At 35.2% G+C, this 24,252-nt stretch overlaps 3 protein-coding genes across 8 annotated transcripts; 1 reads left to right on the top strand and 2 right to left on the bottom strand.

The window, feature by feature from the left end:
- Window positions 1-183: 183 nt before the first annotated feature.
- LOC113702959 (uncharacterized) lies at window positions 184-4,254 on the top strand. Its single transcript, XM_027224147.2, has 4 exons — window positions 184-519; window positions 1,443-1,639; window positions 2,091-2,342; window positions 2,990-4,254. The coding sequence occupies exons 1-4, from the start codon at window positions 356-358 to the stop codon at window positions 3,922-3,924; spliced, it is 1,548 nt and encodes a 515-aa protein (XP_027079948.1). The 5' UTR covers window positions 184-355; the 3' UTR covers window positions 3,925-4,254.
- Window positions 2,872-9,329, bottom strand: LOC113702958 (pentatricopeptide repeat-containing protein At2g22410, mitochondrial-like). 6 transcript variants are annotated; one of them, XR_011820020.1, is made up of 5 exons: window positions 9,197-9,329; window positions 6,257-8,677; window positions 5,611-6,180; window positions 5,422-5,516; window positions 2,872-4,489 (listed from the first exon to the last, which is right to left on the bottom strand). XR_011820020.1 is itself a non-coding variant. In XM_027224146.2 (2 exons), exons 1-2 carry the CDS (start codon window positions 8,257-8,259, stop codon window positions 6,165-6,167), a joined length of 2,019 nt encoding a protein of 672 aa, XP_027079947.1. In that variant the 5' UTR covers window positions 8,260-9,237; the 3' UTR covers window positions 4,531-6,164. The 6 variants fall into 6 exon arrangements, 1 of the variants encoding a protein (XP_027079947.1); XR_011820021.1 differs by having other exon boundaries at window positions 6,257-8,705; window positions 9,197-9,302; XR_011820022.1 differs by having other exon boundaries at window positions 5,422-5,519; window positions 6,257-9,237.
- A 5,914-nt stretch (window positions 9,330-15,243) lies between these two features.
- On the bottom strand, window positions 15,244-16,038 carry LOC113704433 (probable disease resistance protein RXW24L). Its single transcript, XM_027226337.1, has one exon. It carries the CDS (start codon window positions 16,036-16,038, stop codon window positions 15,244-15,246), a length of 795 nt encoding a protein of 264 aa, XP_027082138.1.
- Between the last annotated feature and the right edge of the window lie 8,214 nt (window positions 16,039-24,252).

Raw genomic sequence — 24,252 nt, 5'->3', positions numbered from 1 at the left:
AATGCCATCAAATCAACCGGCAGGATCCCTAGGGGTGAAAAGTGAAAAGCAAATGTATTTTTACTCTCAAATATTAAAATAAAAAAGAAAAAGACAACGGTCCGTACATTCAAATTACGGGTAGCCAACCGCCGTTGGACACAGTACAACACTCTGTACCACTAACATCTTCAGAGTTCAGTACAGGCTACAGGTGTTCGGTTGGGAGCAAAGACGACCCCTTCCAATTCATCTTAAACCCCAAGAAAGCTAAAACCCATTTAAGAATGAGAAAAAAACCCACCTCAATTATGCTCTTGTTTTTCCTTTTCATGTTTTCTTGAGCTAGAAAGAGCGAGAGAAAGGGAGAGAAACCATGGGGTTAGCTGTGGGAAGCTTAGTTTGGGTGCAGAGGAAAAATGGGTCATGGTGGCCTGGAAAAGTTGTGGGGCTTGATGAAGCCGCTTGCCCTCTTAAGCATTTATCTCCTTCGGCTGTTAAAACACCAATCAAACTTCTCGGCAAAGAAAATGGTTCTGTGTAAGCTCTGTTTTGCATTTCCCCGATATATTTCTTCCTCTTCGTTTGATCAGGCTTTCCCCCCTTCTTTTTATTTTGTGAACCGTTTTCTGTGGTTCCATTATTATTATTTTTTTTTGGGGGTGGGGGGTGGGGGCCCTGGGGGGTTTGAATTCTTATCAAAGTAGGCTTATTCAAGAAACAAGAAGAAAGAGAGAAAAAAAACAAAAAGAAAGACCAGATAACAATTAGTAGAATGAAACTTTTTGTTGGATATTTTGCAGTCTTTTGTTTTACTTTATTGTTTGGGTATTTATTTGCGATAATTTCCATAACATCATGAAATCCTTGACAATGCGAAGTTTGTGTCAAGTTGCTTTTGTTTCTTGGATCAAACTACATAGATAGCTCTTCTGGACAGTAGTGTTGTATTTTTCATTCTTGTGTTACTTGAATTAGGAATGTACCTGTACGGTCTTTGTCCAGTAGTTTATGAAGATGTTGCATATGACACTAATTAAACACAAGGTGAAGATGACATTTTCCCCAAGGGCAGACCACCTATGGCTTTGCCTTTGATTTTGAAGTGTTGCAAGTGTTTATGGCTCAATTACGCTAGGAACAATCTTTCTTGTGATTAATTACTATTTGGAATTGTTGAATATTAAGTGTTTTCAGCGATTGAATAGAAGGGCAAAGCTGTGATAGCTGGTCCTCACCACCTTGAGATCGATATATTTGGTTCCCTGCCTCATTTTGTTGATGTCGCATCAGAAATTATGGATCCCTTTTAGTCCTTCTTGTTAATGAGATTGTTAATATCTATGTTGGGAATATGTCTTGTGCCAATCCTAATAAGATTTAATAATCCAATTATCATTCCAACAAATTCCAATTTAGGCGGGGCTTGGTTGTACTCATTTCTGGTAATGATGAATTTATAGGGAGTGGCACAATTTGGAAACATCCAAGCGCATAAAAGCATTCCGGTCTGCTGAGTTTGATGGTTTTATCAAGGATGCTGAATCAGTCCAGTCTTCTCTTGCTATAAAGAATGGAAAATATGCTCATCGAGAAGATGCTGTTCTTCATGCCCTTCAACTTGAAAAACAAGAGCAGGAAAAAAGTCATAAAACTCCAGGTACTTGAACTGCTTAGTTGATGAAATCCTTCATATCAGAGCCAGATATGAACGATTGCTTTCTTCAAAGTGGCTGATGAGTTATACTCGGAATGTTGCATGCATGAACTTTTGGAATACGTATTCACAAATTAAGGATGTAAGAATAATAATGTTTCAGACAAGTAGAAAGATCAATGGAAGCAACATAGAGAGGTGATGTCCTAGTGCACAGCCTCAAATGACAGTCTTACCAAATCTAAGGCTCATAGAGCTTCTTTTAGAACAGGATTCTCTTCCAACCTTTCAAGAGTCTGTAATAGATGCCCAATTTATTTAAGTCTGACGTGCAGAAAATCGTTTTAGACTTTGTTTGCATCAGATAATCTTCTAATTATGCTAATGCATTAATGAAGTCCACAAATTGTCTATTTGGTTTAAACCAAAACCATCGTTTTTGCTTTTGCAACAGATAATGTGAAGCAAGGACCTCTTTGCCGGGCTAAGAGAAGCAAATGTGTTTACTTGCCAGTTGAAAAAGCTTCTTCTGAGAACTCAGTTCTTCATTGTCAGTCATCCAAGGTTATTCCCTCTGCATGTGTAACAGAAGACCATTACCAAGTGTCCAGTTTAGCAGAGGAAAAAGATTCTGCTGAGTCACGGGTATCTGGTTTCTCTGAGAGCTGTTTCAAGGATAATGGACGCAGAGTCAAACAAATCACAGGTTGACAAAATACCTTTAATGTGCTCTTGTTACTTTATGTACAAAATGAGGATATAACTATGAACAAAGAAAGGCACTTTAACATAGTAAGAAATGCCATTGCTTGCACGGGCGCCAGTGACACATGTACATGGTGGTTTTAATTCACCAAGATCACCTAATGCATTCACGAATCATTTTCTACTTCCCCTAGATCCTTGTGCGGTGCTTTCCTTTTGGATTAGCTGTTTTTGGAGATTTTTTGAAAAATTTTACTCTAGCAGGATTTTAGAGTATATTTTGGAATATTTTTAGAATATATTTTGGAATATTCAAGAGTAGTAGAGTTTTTAGAATATATTTTGGGATATTTTTTATACATTAAAAAAAATTTAAACTACTTTTTAGAGTATCTTTTAGGGTACTTTTTAAAAAATTTTATAGTATCTGAAAAACTAATTTTTGAAAAACTCAAGGATCCAAATAGAGCAAATGGTTTTTAAAGAAACTGTCTTACAATAACAGCGAGCAAAGCACCTGAAAAAAATGATGATGTTCAAAGTATTTTTGTTTCATTTAGTTCCAGAAGTAGTTGAATATTTTGAGACATCTTAGACATAACAACTCTTGTATATATCAAATTGATACATCTTTACTGAGGAATTCAGGCAGCTTTCAGAATAGAAGCAAAAAGCGAAGCATTAATTTGCTGGAGGAGCATCTGAGTTACACATCCGAATCTTCTCCTGACGCCAAGATTGCCAGTGGTGCAGGTTCTCAGAACTTGAACTCAAATGAACAGCCTTGCACGCACAATTCAGGTGGAACTCCAAGCACTGTAACTAATGGAACAAGTTTTGCAGTGTCCAGAAAACGATCACGCAACATACAGGATATAGTGCTGCTGGATACTCCATGTAAGGAAGAAAGAAATTACAGAGTTGACAGCAAATCTGCTGAACACTTGGCTTTGGAGGACAAAACTCTCTTTTGTTCTCTTACTGGAGGCAAGTACTTGGAAGACTCTGATAGCCTCTGCTTTAGGCCAGTCCATGCTATGATGGAAACAATGTTGATCGATGTCAATATAACTGTTCAAGCTAGCTACCGGAAAGAGCATGTCCCTCTTGTTTCTCTAATGAGCAAATCAAACAAGAAGGCCATCATAGGGTACCCTATTGAAGTAGAAGTATTGGAGGACATTCCTGCAATTTTTCTTGTTAGGAAGAATAGTTCCAGTCAGATGGATGGTAATGCTGATAGTAGTGCCCATCAACTAGTTTGGAGGTTTAGAACTCCTGTGTGCTACATCACCACCCCCCACCCTCCTGCTAGAGATGAGAAAGGTGAACAAGCCAGCAAAACTTTTGGTGACTCAGGTCTTGAAGCAAAGACAACCAATTTTCCCCAGGCAGAGGAGTTCTTTTTGTATCCACCAAAAAGGAGTAACTTGTCGGAGCAGAATGGGGACAATCTCCAAATTACTCGTCAAAATTCTGAAAAAGTAAGCCTAGGCAAGCAAGGAGGCAGTCTACTGCGAGAAGCAACATGCATTCCTGTCGAATTCATATTTACCAAGTTGCTTTCTGCAGTTGGTACATAACATCACAGTTTTTCCTAGTAGACTTTTCCAGTTGGTAACAGAAAATCTTTATGACTAACTCAAAAGCCTTTTAACTACAGATGGTAGGCTAATGGATTTGCACTCTTTAGCGATAGGCTATTTACTCATTTTTCAGATGTAATTATCTTTGCTTACAAGAAGTGTTTTGTCTATTTTGGAAGTGGAAAGGAGCTCAAGACTGATCCTTTGTAATGTCCATCCCTAGGGATCCAAATTCTGTTAGGCATTTTGAACACAGTAACTTCTTGTAACTACTATAGACTTATCTTCTTAAATTTGACTTATAGGAAGGTAACATGAATTGTCCCACTTGGGTCCTGAAACTTCTTTTACCATTCGCTATACATTGAAAAGTACGTCATTGGCATGTTGTTCCATTGCTGGTTAATTTGCCGTTGGTGATTGATCTCGACAAGGAGACCATTGCGTTTCACTTTAGTCATGGGATGTTTAAATCCTAAGGTTTTCCAGGCCTCTTAGCTCCTGTTTGTCTTCTTGTTGCATCAGGATACTCTTCACTCTTGCCTAAGATCCCAGATTATTCCTGACAAAATGTTTCAATTCATCAAGCACGGAAAACAGATATATGTCCAGAAGCCTTGAAGAGGGTCCTTTATTTAGGAGCAACAGTTAATGCATGAAGTACTTAACAATCAGCTTCCTGCATGTGAGTTCTTGGAACATATAATCTCATGAACCAATTAAGTGATGAAGCTTCTTCACAGAGTATAACACCAAAGACCTCTACTCTTCAATAACAAATTTCAACCAAAAAAAAACAAGGATAAGAGCCTTCATTACAGCTCAGTTTGAGCCAGATTGATTGGAATTCTAGGAGTTCAAAAATTAAATTTTGCACCAAGAAATTCCGTCTGTGACCTCAATGAGCTGCTTGTTTTGGTTCCATTGCTCGACTGGGTGGCAAAATGTTTGCAGTTGTAGCCGTCTTAGAAAAGTCGCACTTAACTGCAGCTACCTGAATGTTTGTATATATATGTCTATTCTGAAAATAATAAACCATTGTTCCTTGATGAAGATTCAATCTCCAGAAACCTTACTGCATACTAGCAAAATTCTCATAAAAAAATGCGTCTCACAAAATTGCATCAAATTGGATATTCTAATACAAAAATGTGTATGAGAGTGTCTTTGTCATTTCTACAGGTATTCCCCTGAATGTAGTTACAGTTTATTTGTCAGAAGGACATGGGCAAAGTTTAAACCAGGTGAGTAAAATTTCTCCCACATTCCCTTATGGCTTTGTGGGTGTGGGTGTGGGTGTTGGGGGGGGGGGGGGGGGGGGGTTGTAAAGCTATGTGGTACAAGCAAGACGGTAACCAGAGCATAACATGCTCTTAGCAGCGAAACTGCTACTACTTGAAATCACAGAATGCTGCTATGTGAATAATCTTTTCACTGGAGCTGATTCAAGCTCTAAAACACAAACATGCTTAAGGCAGCTGTATTCTAGTATACCTTTTAAGTGCCACTGCTACACACTAGGCCACATATTTTAAGGAAGATGCAGCAACCGCAACATAGCTGTGTTCCAATATACATCTGAAGTGCCACTGCTACACATTAGATACACATTAGAACACATATTTACAGGAAGATGCAGCAACCACAACATCAGTTACTTCCCCTCAAGTAATCTTTACTTACCAATCAAACTAAAAGTAGGAACCGGTTGCCAGCAGCCTGTGTAGTGAAGACTCAAGAGTGTCAAACTCCACATGAAATGCCTCAGTGAGCTCTGGACAAAAAGGTTTAGCATCAGCAGTGACTTTTCTAAGAACCAGTGAATTGTAGTTTCCACCATAAACTATTAAAGAAACTGGCAGATGAAATAGCAGACGCTTGAAATAAGGACATTTTGTTTGTGAACCACATTTTCTAGTTGGAATTGCATTGACATGGTTGGCACATGTTACAGAGCAGAGTGCAGCTTCATATACTCCACATTGATTTCTGCTATACATTGGGGATTAGTCAAATAACTTAAGCTTCCATGGTTTGGCTTCTGTGTTCTCCCATTCTGAGGCATTTTGCAAATAATCCTTGATACAGAACTTGGTGAAACCTTGAGCACTTGCTATCACACCCTGTTTAGAATTCATGCACTTTCACAAACTTTACCAAGACACCATGCTCTGAAATAGTCAGCTCTTTTGTTAACACAACGGTGACATCCTCCTTGGTAGGATGCAGGACCAGTTCTATTCATGGAATTTTCTGCACAAATGTTTTAAGTGAATATTATGGTACACAAGCTTGTAAAAACTTATCTAGATTTTGTTGGACTCCTTACACGGGAGAGAAATCACAAGTGTACTCGTGACCTGAACTATACAATTCCAGTTCTGATAGCAGGAAAATCTCATCTAACAGTAGGTAGATTGCTTTTGATTCAGGATGTGTTTCATCAGCAACCAAAAATTCGTGAAACTTGCCATCCACTTCTATAAAGCTACATCCTGGATTCTTTTTGGTGCCTTTCGCTTTCATCATGCTTCTAACCATCTTTACATCACTCCACTTCCTTTCCTTAGCACATAAACTAGCAAGAAGTGTGTAAATGCCACTATCTTTAGGATCCAAAAAGATGAGTTTGTCAGCTGCAAGGTTACCCAGCTTGAGATTTCCATGCATTTTGCAACCATTTAGCAAGGCACCCCAGACAGCAGCATCTGGTTGCATTGGCATTTGTTTTATCAACCCATGGGCTTCTTCAAGGTGCCCAACTCTACTAAGCAAATCAACCAAGCACGCATAGTGTTCCACTGTTGGTATTAACCCATGGACTTTCATGTTTCTAAAATAATTCCAACCTTGATTGACTAATCCACCATGAGCACAAGCTGAAAGGATGCCAACAAATGTGATACTATCAGGCTTGAAGCCGATACTTATCATCTGTTCAAAGAGGACAAGAGCCTCTTCAGCATGCCCATGAGAAGCATTTCCTGCAATGAGTGAATTCCAAGAAACCAAATCTTTCTCTGGCATCTTATTAAAGATGTCTGCAGCAGCATCAATGCAACCACATTTAGCGTACATGTCTATTAACGCATTAGCTAGGATCAGACTAAGAGTTACACGCTCTTGCTTGACATAATAATCATGAATCCGTTTTCCTGTGTGCAGACAACTCAATTGAGAACAAGCACAGAGCACACAGACCAAACTACTCTCTGTAGCAATAAATCCTTCCATTTCCATTTTAGAGAAAATCTCCAGGGCCTCTCTTGGCCTGTTGTTTTGGGAATAACATGCAACCATTGCAGTCCAAGAAACTGCATTCCTCTGGGGCATCTCATTGAAGCACTTCCTTGCCAACTCAATGTCTCCATTTTTGGCATAGCCATTGATCATGCTTGTCCATGAAAACACATCCTTTACGTCCATTTCCTGAAAAATCTTCTCAGCTTTATCCAAATCACCACATTTAACGTGCATATCTAGAATAGAGTTCATCAGATTAAGACTACATTTCACACCTTTCCTTGCCACAAGCTCATGAACTGATCTTGCCAAAGTCAAATCCCCCTTAAGGGAACATGCAGAACACACTGCTATCATTGTAACCTCATTAGGCTCAAAACCACTTGAGCACATTTTCTGGAAGAAATTCAAGGCCTCATCAGCCATACTCTTTCTGAGAAAGCCATCAATCATCGAGGTCCAAGACACCACATCTCTCACAGTACTCTCATGGAAAACTGTTTTTGCATTGCACAATTGCCGTTTCTCACTATAAAAATGTACCAGAGCGTTCCTCACAATCAAATCATCCACAAAACCCACTTTCCAAATCCTACAATGCACCAATAGTCCCCTTTCAATCCCACTCAAAAACCCACATCCTTTCAGCGAAAAAACATAACTTTTATTATCCATTTCGACATCTTCACTAATCATTCTGTTAAAAAAGAACAAAGCCATTTCAGGAAATGGGGAATTCGCATAACCCCTTATCATAGTGTTCCAAATATATGTATTGGGATGCAAAATTTGGGAAAATAACAGATTGGCATAATGGATGTTTCCATTGGGATCTAAGGCACAAAAGGATAGAAGTCTGCTGATGGGGAAGAGGTGGAATATGAGACCAGTACGGGTCATGTGGGCTTGAAGTTGCTTCAGTTCAGGCATTGAGTTGCATGACTCAATGAGGACTAGAGTTGGGTGGCTGATGATGAGGTTGGGGTTCGGGTTTGAATTCCACTGGGGTTTCGAAGAGACATAGCGAATGGATTTTAAAAGTACTTGGGGGGATAAAATATATTTCAAGGGAAAGGGATGCAATTTCATGTGAGAGGAAGTTAACTCAGTTTGGCCGAGTGTAAATATATTGGTAGTGATACCCTTTTCAGATTCAGGAACATGGAGACAAGGTAAAACCTGCCAAAATCAGGATTTTAAGCAGATATGGCCATGCTCTACAGATTTCTATCCACCTGTGTTGCTCCAGCTTAATTTTCTATACCTGCCACTTATTGTGTTTTTCCGACCAAGGGGATAGCTGACCGAGAGCAATAATCACGGAAGTACAGTGCTAAGACATCCTCCGATCAAATATGAATCAACATTTGATCATCTTCTTTGCACACCCAAATTGCTGTCCGACAAAATACGTCTTTGACTTCTTAAAGCATCAGCTCGACACCAAACAGTAGAAGCTTGTTTGTGCTTTTCTAAAAGCAACATCTTTTTGTCCTCATTCTTGAAACTGTAATATCCAAATCTTTGATCAGCATCTGAATTAAAAGCAGACAATGGGGTTTCCTAAGTGAAGTGAGACTGAGAGTTTCCAGACTTTTAAAAGGCAAGAAACAACTTTAAAAAAAAAATCATATTTTGTCTTCAGTCCGCATAAATACTTGGTGAACAGACGATAATATGACATAACAAAGAGTTGCCAAGCCACTGCTCCATCAGGCAACGGTCTGAGACAAAAATAGCTAAATACCTCAAACACAAAATGCATGTTCAAACAAAAACATCCAGAGAGAAACATAACTCCATTCAACTCAAGATCAGTTTATTAAACTGGTTTCAAGAAAAGAAGGCAGAGCGTTGGCAAAAAACTAGCGGGCGTTCTGCTTGGAAGAATGGAGTAAACTAGAGAGCAAACTCATTTGGCAAGCCATGAAAAACTCGTTGAGTCAATTTATCAAACGTGTGGTGGGTCACGAATACTACCGACTGACTGACGTTAGAGAGGGCGTAGCATTTATTAACCGGATACCTGCTTTCTGCTGAAGTAGTTTATTCCGCTGGTGTTTGGACTTTGGAGATTAGGCCAATATGCATAATGAAATCAAACAGGGCCCAAGTGAAAATGATAATTTCAATGGATAATTTCTGTAACTTTCCTCAAGGTTTCTAACAATGTACTTCGTACCCTTAAACTTCTCAATATAACATTTATCTCCCTTAGTCTTATAAAATGACTCTAATAACCTTAACATATCAATATTTTTCATGCAATCAAACAATCCACCCCTAATTTTGCGCATACGAATGCGTTTCACCTAATTAGACATTAAACATAAACAAAAACAAGGTTCACTTATGAAATAACTAATTATGTCCTAAATGATGTTTTAACATGTTGCAAATTAATTTTAGTTTTACATGAAGGATTTAGAGATAAATAGAAGAAGATACGAAGTTAAAGGTTTAAGTAAAACGAGGCTAGTGTTAGTAGTCCAATATTTGAGAGATAAGGTGTTATATTAATGCAATTGGTAAAAAATTTTCAAATAGTATTGATTTTTTTTTTTTTTAGGATTGAGTTTCTAAAATTTAAGGACATGGTAGTGGTAGTCATGAAGATAGTGGTACTGGTTTGGGATGTGGGCATATAGAAGGTTTAAATAGTAGAGATGAGGGTTAAAAGTAGATTTGTGATGTTATATATGTTCCAACATTTTTAAAGAATTTTATGGAGAAATAAAATGAACTTCAAAATTTTTTGAGGGCATTTTGGGTTATTTATTCAAAATTTTGACCATTGAATAGTTTTTGTTACCAAAATGGTAACTTGATCTTGAAGGGAGGTATGTATAACTTTTGAAATCTTAAGAAAACTAGATGAAATAGTTAAAAACCTCAAGGGAAGTTTCCAAAATTATCCCTTGTTTGAAAGCATGGATTAGGGAAATTAGTTCTCTAAATAGTATTGTCTTCTTCGGTGAAACTCTTTTTGTACCTGGATTTGTAATTCATTAGAAAATGAAAAGGCAAGAATCAGATGAATATTTAGGGTCTGTTTGGTTGGAAGTAAAATGTTTTCCTTGGGAAAATATTTTCCGTGGAAGTAATTTTCCATGAAAATCATTTCCCTTTCATCATTTTCAGGTGTTTGGTTAGCTTATTAAAAATATTTTCTTACTTCATTTTTCTGGTGTTTGTTTAACTTTTGAAATATTTTCACTTTTATCTCTATCTTTACTTTCTACACATTATAACTACATACTTCTTCCCATGCAAAATAATAAAATTTATCTCATTGTTTAACTTTAAAAAATCTTGGAGAAATGTATATATGAATAAAAAATATCTCCTTAAGCAAATAAATAAATTGCTGGCCATTTAGTGTCAAATATCAATCACATGCAATGCTTATTGTGACATATATCTTGCACTCTCACTGCTGAAAGTTTCTCTAGAAAAGAATGTCCCTATTATACATAATTAATTACTAGCATAGGATGAGCAGGATGAGGTTTTTTTTTATTTTGAATATACTAGGGGGAGGGTTGGGTGGTACGGGGGAGGGAGTGTAAGGAAGAGATCTTGGGTTCGAGTCTTTCTGTTTACACTAAAAAAAAAAAAAAAGAACATACTGCAAGATAATTTCAGTAAGTTTGGAACATACTACAGGCAAGATGCGTGCATTTCGGAAAACAACTTCAGGAAGTTGGGAAGGGAAGTTGTTTTCCATAAGATGAGTGAAAATATTTTACATAGGAAAATGTTTTCAGTAACTTTTGTGCAACCAAACACGGGAAATTAGGAAAATATTTTCCTGGAAAACATTTTCACCCGAAACAAACGGACCCTTAAAATACTAAATTAAATTGCTCACTCCCTAAATTTGATAGTTGAGAATCCTGCTTAACTTTAATGTCCTTTGTTGCATGATTTTGTTTCATTTTTCATAGCTTGGCTCAACCAAGAACAAAAGGACAATTAACATATTAAAATTAACATATTGAAACATGATTACGTGGTTTACCTTTAAAAATTGAAGCTTTTTTGGTTTCTTCAAGTAAAATGTGGCTATTAATGCTGCCAATCTATTGGTAAAGCAATTGATTCGATTAAAGTTCCCAAATGAGTAAGTGTGCCATCCAAATCATATACTTACGAACTGATAACCTCAGCAAACTTTAAAAGGAAAATAAAAGTTCGCAAAGCAGAGTATACAATTGCGTTTAAAATTTTGAACTTCAAGGCCTAGTTAGGCATACTCAATTCCGTGGAGTTTTAGATCACCTATCAACAAAGTCATTTTTAAATGTCTACCCAATGGGCTGTCAAGTAAACAACTATATTCAAATTACCATAAAATGGTCCATCAATGAAACCTTTAAAAAAAAAAGTAAAATGATGCAGTAGAAGAATGATAATGAAGTGACAATATTTTAAAAAAAAAGAAATGAAAATTTTGAAATAGTTTCAAGACGTCCAAAAGTAGAAAACTTGAAAGGTCTTTTTCTATTTGATTTTAAGTAAGAATTTTGACTCTGGGAGAATGAGAATCATACACCAATTAATTCCGGTTTTGCTTTTTCTCTATCCAACATTTTTATTTGGTGATACTTTCACAAATCTCTCTAGAGGTTTATGACAATTTGACTTAGCTCTCTTAAATTTTACAAATTATATTGACCCCCTTTGTCATAGTAAAATAACTCTAATAATCTTCACTTAATAGATAATTCATAGTCTAATAAAATGAGATTAAAAAAATAAAAAAGAAACCCTACCTCTTCGGCTCTCTTACTCACAAATCACAACCAACAATGACAATTCTCTTTCACTTATCGTTATTGTGTTCTCATCTATTAACCTCTTCCTCTCATAATACACACTCAAATTCCCCACCAACCATTACTTAGAACTATTACCAAATACACCACAAGTGATCCTTCCAAACTTTGCTGTATATTCCCATCTTTTTTGTCTTCTCTTTGAAATTGCCAAATCACAAGTTCAATTGATGGATTAGATTTCATTGTTAAAGTAAAATCTGATTTCATTGTCAAATTAAAAGGAGATGAAAAGACTCACAATAATATTGGAACATATAATGCAATCATTGGCCAAAAGAGGAAGAGGGACTAAAGTTGGTGAATTTGCTAATTTGTCTACAGCTATTCATAAAACTTTTGTAAGATATTAATAATTGCATAACTGCATTTAGGTTTCTTTTTATGCTTAGCAATTGTTGGTTGATGGAGGTAGAGCTTCTTCTTTGTATTTAAGATATTAACATGTTTGGGGATTTAATGGTATGTTAGATTATTTTGATTTGAGATGGTGACGGCATTGGGTTTGAAGTTTGAGGCATGTTTAGTTGTGAATAGAATTTTGATTTTTGACCAGATGAATATTTTGATAATTTCTATAGTCATAATGATACCTTTCCTTCTCTTAAACTTGATTAATCCCGTCCATGTCTAAATCTTCCCTAAGGTTTCTCTTAAACTTGATTAATAGAATTTTGGGTTCATATTGTTACATGAACACTAAAAGTAAGGGCGGTAAGTGTTAATTTAATAAACTTGAAGGGAGCTTTCTACAATTATTAGAAACTCTACGGGAGGTTTCTAAAATTATCCCTTTTTTGGGGGCAACTTCTTATACACCAATTGAACTTGCGACTGATTGTTTGATTCCAAGAAATTGCCAAGAAGTTTTGCTACTTGAGCCTATCCTTGCACTTGCAGTGAATCAGAGAACTGGTGAACGAGTAGAAGACAATGGAATGCCTTTCTTCCTTCTCTGGGCTTCCACTTTTCCGGAAATGAAAATTTGATAGGCAAAGCAAGACTTTTGCAAATTTTACTGCCATTCCGACTCTTCATTTTGTCTTACCGTACTCCCGCCACTCTTCAGTCTTCATTTCACCCATATCCACAGGACTCTGGTACTCGAGTCTAACATGGTACAACTCAATATTTTTATCCCCCCGATATTTGTGGATGGTGATTTCTGTTTTCTATTTAATTTAATTCAATTTAATTTTTGGCCCAGCCAAGGGAAGCATGACTGATGAAAGTAGCTACTCTGTGAAGGATTGGACGGATTAGAGTAGCTTATTTTGCTTCCAAAGGCATGAATTAATGGTCCGTCATTAAGTTTCACAAAATGGTGCAATTGGAGCTGTAGGCTGAAGTAAAACCTGATTCATGCATTGAGTGGTACGTTACAACTTACAAGTTAAAAATTTATGCATTCCTCTAAAAGAAAAAGATAATTCCAAAATTGCTAGAAATTTTCTCTCTCTCTCTCTCTCTTCATAAATTTCATCATCCTTGTTTTTCTGTGGTATGCGGCCGAGGGAAGTTTAGGGAAACATTTGTCTTGACCAGTGACATCAATAATTTGGGAACAGAAGAAGGAAAAAGCATATTACGGTATATTTCCCTACTGTCACAACAGTCCTGACACTAAGTAAAAATACAACAACAAAACAGCACAAATCTTGTCAGACATCAAAGATGTAAGAGTTCAACGCAACAACAAAACGACACAAGTATTGTCACACATCAAACCACACGAAAGGACAGAACAAAAAAAAAAAACACTCAATTGAAACGTGGCAACTCTGCAAATTACAATAATAGGAACACCAGTTTTGAGTAGGCAAGGCAACAAGAGCATTCTCTTGAATGTAACTGTTCTCAATTACTTCAGCGTTGCAATCCGGCAAGCCATCTGTCTTTTATTGCGGATGGACCTTCTTTCATGAGAGCACTGAACTTTGCACAAAACAATTATGAACACTAATTTGATTAGAGGTGACTATTAAAACCATGCTAAGTAGAAAAAAATAATGATTAAATAGAAAAACTAATACTCTAAAAGGGCTAAGGAAGTACTTCAGCGAAAAAAAAAAAGAGTACTTCAGCGAGACTAGAGCAAGAATATCCTATGTCTCTTCTGCCCAAATTATTTAAATATTTATCCTATAAAATTCAGGAATAGGTTTTACAAGAATAGATAACCATTCATTCAATTTTAACACAATAGCTTTGTTGTTTAAGGGCTAGGAACTAGGAATAGTGTGCTGAAACATAGTGCTTGATTCTTACTATTACCAATTTACCATTAACCAACATGCCAGGCAGGAGGGACGTTTTTTCTGCCCTTTTTTCCCCTCTTGTGAGAAGGTGCCAGGCAATTGTTGTAACAAGCTTACCTAAATAAAATTTTTATCCGGGTACAAATGGAAATTGCATTGATAAATAATATTTAGCTAGTCGAGGAAAGAAACGCCCTTTTGAGTCGTGTTCACGAATTAAATGCAATACATCAGATGGCATCATAAACAAGGTTACACACCTAAATATGTAACTAAGATTTAAAAGTGCACTTTTAGTTGAATTTATATATATGACCTGTTTATGCTTCGGAAAGAGAAAATTTTCAAATAACAAACCAACATATTGATCAATTTGAGATTATGGTGGAAAAAACAAGGACATGTGAGAAGGGTCAGCTGAATAATTACAAGAGAACAAAAATTAGAGGAGGAAGAAGCAAAAGTTGAGCAATGAGTACCTGAATTCTGGAATTAGAATCAGATTATATTCACGGTGGAAGGTTGGATGACTCAGCGGATTTCAACTGAATGCACATGACTTATTTTATCATAATTAATCTGGTACTTGTTCACCATTAACCACTTCAACTCTGTTTATGAATTCTCTGGGCATGGTGAGAAGTTTTAATTCTTTTAGGGTAGTCAAAGATTCCAATTTCTCACAACGCCTAATCTGTAAACTTGAGAACTTCGGCATGGCCCCTTCATCCACCTTCCACTTCTCTAAGTTCCTCAAAGAATTAAGTTCAAGAACTTTGAGTCGCGGAAATCCCATTGCGTGGCATGTCATTTCTTTCCCCTCAAAAGAGGCTTCATGCAAACCTAGTGTTTGCAAGTTGGAGGGTAAGCGTTCTCATCGGATCCTCCTCAATTCCAGACCAATGCAGCTCTAACTTAGTGAGGCAAGGGGGAGGGAGCAAGTGGGATAGTTGGTAAAATCGGTACAACCTTTCCAATCAGTACTTTAGATTGCCCAAGGAATATGGCAAGGTCAAATCAGTACAACCTTTCAAACTCAAGCATCTCAAGTGGATAAGATTGCCTATAAATTGCATGAGTGATCTTGAATAAAAGCTTTGGGAAGCCATATTGGAGTTTTCAATTGCCACAATTCTAAGCATCTTCAAATTGTTAACTTGGGACATTATTCCCCTCCCTGGAAATTTGTTTTTGTTGTCTCCATTCATTGGTTCACACACAAATGAATGAAGATGCTTTGTTTGATCTTTGTGCAGGGGAATATATACTTTCGGGTATAAGGATTCCACTGCATGGAAACGAAGGCAAAATATGTAATGTCCTCCTATTTGAGGTGGAGATTGTGCTAACTTGACAGCAGCATTTTGATCAAGCTCAATAACCTTGTACAATTTCTCCTCTTTTGCCTTGAGCAAGCATAGATCTCTCATGAGATCATGCACACGACATGACTTGAACTTTGTGACTACGGGCAGCACCTCATGTATTTCTACCCGAACCATGCACCGTTTTGCTAATTCTTCTAAGTAACGCTCAGCAACATCCATCATTGATTCTTGCCCTACCCTATCATTTGCAAGTACCATGCCTTCAGCGAGCCACAGCTCATATAGCGTCTCTGCATCTATAGCAGTATCTTCTTTGAATTTTCCCAAGTAAAGGAAGCAGGGCTTTAGTTGATAAGGCAAGTTGTAGTAACTAAAAGCTAAAATATTTGACAGCTCCTTCACCCTGTCCAATGCCTCCACCCTTTTCAAGATAGGACTTAACATTTTCATGCGCAACCATCCACTCACTTAGGCTCTTCCTTGTCTTAAGGATTCCTCCAAGAACAACCACAGCGAAATGAAGACCCCCACAATATTTTACCATTGCTTTTCCAACTTATGGTAATCTTCAACAGCTACAAAAATGGCGAATAACTTTTAGTGTTGGTTATTCACATGACTTTAAAAGCTTCTTATCCCACAAAGAAATGATTTGTCTTTAAAAAGTAAAATAACAGGAAACTTGTAACTCTAATAGAATTAACATGAACAACAAAAAGAGTTTGACTATATTTTGGAGGAGCGGATCCACAAGGGCGGCCGGTGGGAGCAGCACTCCACCCCGAAAAAAGTAAAAGTTTTCACAAAACCTTTTTGGGGCTTTGACCCTTGAAAAATGTTAAGAATTATCTAATTTTCATTGAGAACCACTGTTTGACCCCTAGAATACTAGGAAAATTCCATTGACCCTTCCACCTGACTTTTGTCACGTGAAAAAATTAACTTTTAGCTTTTTAAAATTTTTAGACAGCCTTAGTTAGTTGATATGCAAAATTAGCTTTTTATTAAAAGCTTTAGTATCGTTTTCTCAAAATCTTATGTACGGTCTCTAAAAAGATCTCTTTATGAACGTATAGGTCAAAGTTCATAGCTAATTGGATAATTCATTTGTATACTTTGAACTTAAACTTTGGAATTCCCTTTTTAACCAAAAAAATTTAAATTTTGGAATTTTTTTATTCTCTAAAATTTGGTATTAAAGTGTGTGGAAGTTTGTATATATACATGAATGTATGCATGTAGGTATATATGTACATATATTTTTGCATGAAAGATGGTAAAAAAAGAAAAGACAGAGATACAAGTAGTTATGTTAATTTTATATATTAAAGCATATTTTGAATCTTTGATCAATTGGGATATAACTTCGTTATTATTTTATAATGACTTAATTTTTACTATTGCTATCTTTCACGTCATCATGAGGTCCCAAAAAACTTGTTCATATAGATATTTGATTTAAAATATTTTGCTTTGAATTGTAATTCAATATCAAGATTAAATCATTAAGAAAAAGAAACAAAAAAGAAAAGAGAAAAATGATATATAGTTCATAGTTTTTAAACTTATAGTCGTAAAATAACTTTTCACTATTACTTGTAACCTGTGTTTTAAAATTCGAACTAGATCGGCAATTTCAAATAGTTGAATTGGGAATCACTTAGGCATTTGGTCTAAGTCTACTCAAAAAAATACATAGCAAAAACTCCATAAAAAATTGGATTTAACCGAAAACCGTGAAAATTGGCAAAAAGTCGTGTTTTATTCATTTTTTTGTTACCATTCTTTTTTTTAAGTGACTGATTTCTCTTATTTTATCCCAAATTCCCTTCATCTCTAAAGCCCTAATTTTATTTCCCCAACAATCAATGACACATTTGAAACCACAAGGAAAAACTTCCAAACAAATAGCAAGAGAGGAAGAAAAATAATGGAACTTTATATCTATGAATGTCTTTTTCTAAGATCTATAGATCTAAATAAAAAGTAGGGAAAATAAAAAAAAAGTAAAAAAGAATGAAATAAAAGAAAGGTTGAAGGGTGCCAATTTGAAGGAAGGAAACAACAAGAAAGGGAAAATCGTCAAAAAAAAAAAAAAAAAGGGAAAGATGCAGAGCAAGCCTGGAACTTCGCGTCACGTTGGTGATGATGAATGTTGAAGAAGACGAAGTTGAGCAAGATATTGCCTCTTAAGTGTAAAAATATTTTAGTACTTTGTTCTGACCCTGATGTTTTGAATAATTATAAGTACGTTCCCAAACTTTTCTCATAATTTCATTGTGCAACTTTAGCTTTTGTATTCTTTGCAAATAAGCCTTCATTTGTTGAAGACTTATTATCCCCTTTAAACAATTTAGGCTTATCAATGTGTATTTGAACTTTGGAAACATTAACAAATTAATTCAAAACTTGATTATTTTTGTTGAAAATTCTTATTAAGTAATTGTTGTTGATTGGACACTTGTTGAATTAGCAATTTAGTGATCTTTTACAAATTTGATGGATAAGGAATATAACTAATTTAAATGAATTTGATAGAGAAGGAGTATAAGGGTGAAAATGAATATAACTAATGTATTTATAGTCAATTTTCTATATTATTTATATATAAAAAATTGATGCATATTTATGTGATCGGAATGATATTATCTAGGCATTGGATATTGGTCTAATCAGTCAAACCCATTAACTCTTGACGTCTGACTTCAGCCAAGTTTGAAGTTACTAACCAATTTGAGTTTCAAAACATAGGTTATAACTTTGCCTCTACCCAAAAAACATGGTGTGGCGACTACTTCTAGCAAATTAGATACGTTACCTAAACTAATAGAACCAACTGCAGAAGATAACATTTGAGTATAGTTATTGTTGAGATGCCTTGAATTAAATCTTCGACCTTCGCTGAGCTGTACGGGGGTCTCGCTGAACTTACGGTATATATTAGTTACTGTGTCTGTTTTATTTCGAGTCTTGTTTTGGGTCTATTTTTGGGTCCAATTTGTTTGGTTGTATATATATACACCTTATTTTAGTTTGTAAATTATTTCGATTACAACCCTAATAAAATCTGATTTCCCCCAAGTTATTCTTGTCTGCTCTTATTTGTTCTTCTGTTCCGTTGCATCTGTTATAACAGTTATAAATAGTTTCAATTCCACTCCACCTTTATTAACACGTTAAGAGCTCACTAAAAATATCTAAAAGTGCATATTATTTAGAATAACTAACATTTGAGATTGTGTATGGAGAGTTACTTAAAACTGATAAGGATATTAGTCAGGTAACCGAGTCAACGTGTAGTGCCACGTCCCTTTTACGAGTTGTTAGCAGTATTTTGCTTCCTTCCTCTGTCATCGGGAAAGCGTGTTTTATGGAATCCCAAGCCTCTATTGACCAAATGTCATCAAGAACAATCAAGCATCTTCTCTGCTGCAAGACCTGGCGAAGCTTTGTTCCCAACTCCTGCTCTGTGTTATTCATTGTTAGTGTTCTTTGCTCAGAGTCAGGGATAAGTTTAACAAGCATTTCTTGCAAAAGATCTCTTGCTTGCCATGTTGTGACACACAAATCCATGCAAAACCACTGAAGTACTTCCTCAACCTAGGATCGTGATATAGTGTTCTAGCCAGAGTCGTCTTACCCTAACCTGCCATTCCAAAAATTGAAATGACTTTCTGGGAGCCAACTTGACCTTCATCGAGCAAACGCTTGACTAAAATCTCCACATCAGTCTGCAATCCAATGAAATCATCGTCAGCCACAAAGAAGTACATCCGCCTTAACTTTTGTTGCATGGAACTTGATGCTTCTTGTTCTATAATAGTAGTTATACCATACTCAGCAAAACGGTGGGTAAGACTAGAGATCCTATTTCTGAGACATTGAATTTCTGAGCCCAGATTATGACGCGTATAGCATTCTTTGAAGATGCAAGCATACCTTTCAAGGAAACTTTTCGAATCTTGGGATGAAACTCTGAATGCATAATCTTCAACCAAATCATTGGCTTCATAATCAATAGCGTTAACTTCAGCAACCCATGGTTGGAATCTCTCCCTTACACTCTGCTTTGTATCTGCATACTTTAAGAACCATTCCATCTGTTTCAGATCTTCATGGAGTAACCTAACTTGCTCACTGACACCTTGAAGAAAATTTGCTTCTTCAATCAATAGTTTGCCAATGCTTTCCACAGCAAAAGATAGAATTGCATCTGCCATTTAAATCAGATATGTGTAAAATAGTATTAAGAACTACTATATAGTATGTGAGAGTAATATGATATAGCAAGAATTTGCTCTGCCCATCTGTGTTTTGGCTGGTTACGTATACTTGGTCTTGTGATCATCACAAAACATGACTTTATCCCTTGCTTATGAAATTACCAACAGCCTTTTTTTCTTGGATGTCTATTCTTCTTCTAGACTAGGTTTCGAATATTTTTCTCATGGATTTCATTCCTTTCTCTGCTTTAACAATGGAGTTACTTCTCCAATTTTGCATCCAGTATTATATTTGTCCATACAACTGTATCAAATGTTAAACAAATAACATATTCGTATGAAATTACTGAAAGAAAGCTATCAATTTAATGATGGCTAATGAACGTTGATGCAGGTAGATGCTATCTTCTTTATGCGTTTATCCCTAGCTCTCTTTACATGCATTATGTCTAATCTATACCCTTAAACTTTAGTTGCTGTCCCGCACTGCCACTGCTTGCTTTATGCCTTCATATGTTTGTCTTTAGCTTAGTTTAATGCGTTAAGCACTATTCAGGTGTTCCTTACTTCAGAGTTACAGCTTTCAAAAGTCGCACAGTCGAAGAATTAACTTGTCTGAGGAAGGATTCTGAGAAACAATCTATGTGGGAACTGGAGTTGGGCATGTAGTGAACAATCAGTCACTAGGCTGTGAAAACTTCCCTTGAACGGTGGAGCTTTCGCTGGTCTAGTGTCTTTTAGCCGATTTAAGCTATACATTACTAAAAGAAAAGAGCATATATACACTTAAAAATTAAAGGCTCAAGATCTCGTGCATCCTGATGCAATGCAGCTTGTCATGCATCCACACTTTCTATTGGCTGGCAGAACTAATTACAAAAGTTTTTAGCTTGGATCCGTTAAAAGGGAGGGAATGAAGGAAAATGGAAGTTTGGATTTAACATTTAACTGAGGAAATTACTCTGGAAAACGTATAGTTTGGTGTGAGCGAGCTCAACAACTGATAAATAGTGCAGGAACCATTTCTTCATGCTAATAAATGTGGACTGCAAATCAGTTTCAAATTGCAGAAGAAGATTCTAAGCTCGCTGCTAACAATGGAAAATTCATACATCTGCAGAGTAAGAGATAATATTACTAGAAGAACACTGCATTGGGATATATGCCATAATATGGAACAGAATTATGCAAATATTTGTAGCATGGAAGAGTTTTCTCATTTGCTTTGAATTGTTGAGAGGGGTTCATATATATATATATATATATATATATATTCTAATAATACTCTAGGGAATCCATGCCGCGGGGCACCATGGATTTTTAAGTATCAATTCATGCAGAAAAACAATGGCTAGGGGAATGGTACTACTTAAACTGCCACTGAACATGAGCAACAATGCCTCTAACATTTTGCTTTGTGGGACTATCTGGATATGCCCTGATGTACATCTTCAAAGTTCAAAGCAAAATACGTTTTAACACAAGATGGATTATCCTCAAGTCCGTGTAAAGATAGGTTTTGATGAGGGCACTTTTCTCATTTGAACTGTTAAATAGGTGCAACGGAAGATAGAGGGAATCAAGATAGTAGCAGTGGGATCAGAGCTAATGTCAACTATGGGACAGTCAAGAGTTTAGTACCAGACTAAAACTATAGCACAGTGAATCAGAGGAAAATCTGATGTTTACCACATATTTAGCTAGATTAAGATTTAAATTTTGGTTAACGAGTCCGAAAATGTAATCATTGCTCCATCGCCGTTGCAGAATAAGCCCACCGAAAGCAAACGCTAGTGATTTTCATGCCTTGACGACATTCTTTTTGTCCCTCTATCTGGAAGGACTCCGTGTCATGATTTGTGGACTGCAACGTGTATACCTGCGTCCACCTGGGGACATGTTAGTATGTTACACAAAATAGACTGTCAATACAACATTGCCCCCTAGAGCTTAGTAAGTAGTTATACTTTACCCCCTTCAGTCTTAAATATATACACTTCACCCATTATAAGGATTAGTCAAAGTTAGAATTACTCAAAAAATAAAAAAAAAGTTGAGTGCAATGACATTATTGTCTATTTATTCATGAAATTATCCATAACTTAATGTTATTTCCTTTTATTGTTAAAAAAATATGCATCTTCTCTATCATATAAACTATATAATAATTTCTAAAAAAAGCTAAAAAAAAGTTTATAACTACATGTCTCGTAAATCAAATACTAATATTTCAAAAAGTCTACTAAGAGTAACTCATATAGCCACCATAGAGGGAGTGAAGCTTTATAGTATATTCCAACAAAAGCATAACAGCATCTAGTATCTTGATGGTGCAATGGAACCTCAAATTTACAAAATTGAAATAGAAATAATACTATGAAAAATAAATTAAAAAACATTTATGTAGATTTGGTAAAAGAAAAGCAAAAGTTAAATTTCTTTACCTTCTGAGCACGTACGACAATTGTACCTAACTTCATTGCATGTGAACACGAGATAGGGCAGGAAAAGAAATTAGAGTAGGGGTAATATAGTCTCATCAAGATAAAAATGGGTAAATAGAGTGCAAATAACATTACCCTTTATTTTTAGTATTGTGTTATTTATCCATTTTATTTGACTCAAAATCTAATAAATTGAATAAAACATATATAAAACTGAACATTAATCTAATGCAAAAAAAAATAATTTCAAAGGACATAAACTAAATATTAACTATTTTTTAACTCTTTTTAGTTGATATTTTTTTGTATAATTGATACGATAGAGAAGATGTAAATCCTTTAGCAATGAAAGGAAATGATTGTTAGTTATAGATAAGTTCATGAATAAAGATATCATTGCACTCACTTTTTTTTTTGTATATCTAATTTTGACTAGTCTTCGTGGGGGGTAAAATATATATTTTTGAGATTGAAGGGTAGAGTGTGACTACCCTCTTAGTTCTAAGGGCCAAAGTGTTATTAAACCCGCTATAAACAAATATGGAACTAGAAAGTCTTGGTCTATCATCTAACAACTGTAGTACTTTCTATATTCAACGTGGCGAATATGAAATATCACATATTTCCTTAAAAAAAAAAAGAATAGGAAATATCACATATTCATTACTATTTACCCTTGAATTTTTAACTCGCCAAATTACATTTTGGACCTTAAGTTATAGATTCACTCTCACTTTATTCATTAAAATTTAGTTGTGAATACTTTACCCTCAAAATATAAAATCCACCCTACTTTTAGTTCTTAAATTTTAACTGTCTAAAGTGTGAAATTTATCTAGTAGTTTTAATTCATAAATTTTGAGTATTACTTGCTTACTATTTCATTAGTTTTGATACTTCCGTAGGTTTCATATCTAAGAAAGTAAAGTGTCCAAAACTGGAGTGCAATGTATTTTAAACTTTAGGATGTAAAGCATCTAAAAATAAATTTAAAAATTGAGTGGAATGTATCTACTATTTAAGGGTTCAAAGTAAAATTTACTTTAAGTATCTTGTAGCCATGTAGTAATTTCGATCTACTTTCTTATTCCATTGCTTGGAAAAATTCTAGGGAAAACTTCAAAAACCTCTCCTGAGGTTTTTAACAATTTCATTTTGTTGCCTCGAGGTTTTAAAATTTATACGTATCTTTCTTATCATTTAAAATGATAATACTACCCTTAAATATTTTATTGAAATTTCCTTGTTTGATATGCTTATATTTAGAATGACTTTTAAAATTATTTATTATTATTTTTCTTCTTATTCCTTTTTTTAATTTTTTGCTAATAAAACTGTAGAACTTGCACTATTGCCTCTAGTTTTTATTATAACCAAATGTCGAACTAATGATTTGTTTTTATGAGTTAACTTACATGCAATTGCTGATCTTTGTTTTCTATTTTTTGGTATTAAAATTAATAATAAATCAATAAAATGGCCCAAAACCACTACTAAATTATAATAATCCTACTATTCAAAAAATTCATAAACTCTAAATGAATTATTTCAATATTTTCTTTTCTATCTTATAAATCTAAATCCATAATAAAATACCATCAAAAGTATCCTATCATAGTGATAAAATTATCATTGTAGTTGTTTATTAAATAGTAGGTATGGAAATGAAAAATTTGGTATCTTTTCCTTATAGTTATACTAGATAATCCTATAATTGTATAGAAAAATAAATTAAAACTCATTACACAAGGGCATTTTGGGTATTCATTTAAAAATTTGACCAAATCAATATTATTTTAAAGTTTTGTTACTTAAACTATCAATTTTAAAGGAGGTAAACGTAATTTTTCAAACTTGAGGGGAGTTCAGTGAAATTATCAAAAACCTCAGGGGAGATTTATGAAATTATCCCAAAATTCTAATCTATAAGTCAACAAGTTCAATTATTATACTGCAACACGGCCAGGAGACTCATAAGCAATTTCACTCTA

This window comes from Coffea arabica, chromosome 8e (genome assembly GCF_036785885.1).
Source record: "Coffea arabica cultivar ET-39 chromosome 8e, Coffea Arabica ET-39 HiFi, whole genome shotgun sequence".
NCBI classification, from domain to species: Eukaryota; Viridiplantae; Streptophyta; class Magnoliopsida; order Gentianales; family Rubiaceae; genus Coffea; species Coffea arabica.
The sequence above is the reverse complement of the archived record's forward strand: the minus strand, read 5'-3'. Positions and strand labels throughout refer to the sequence as shown.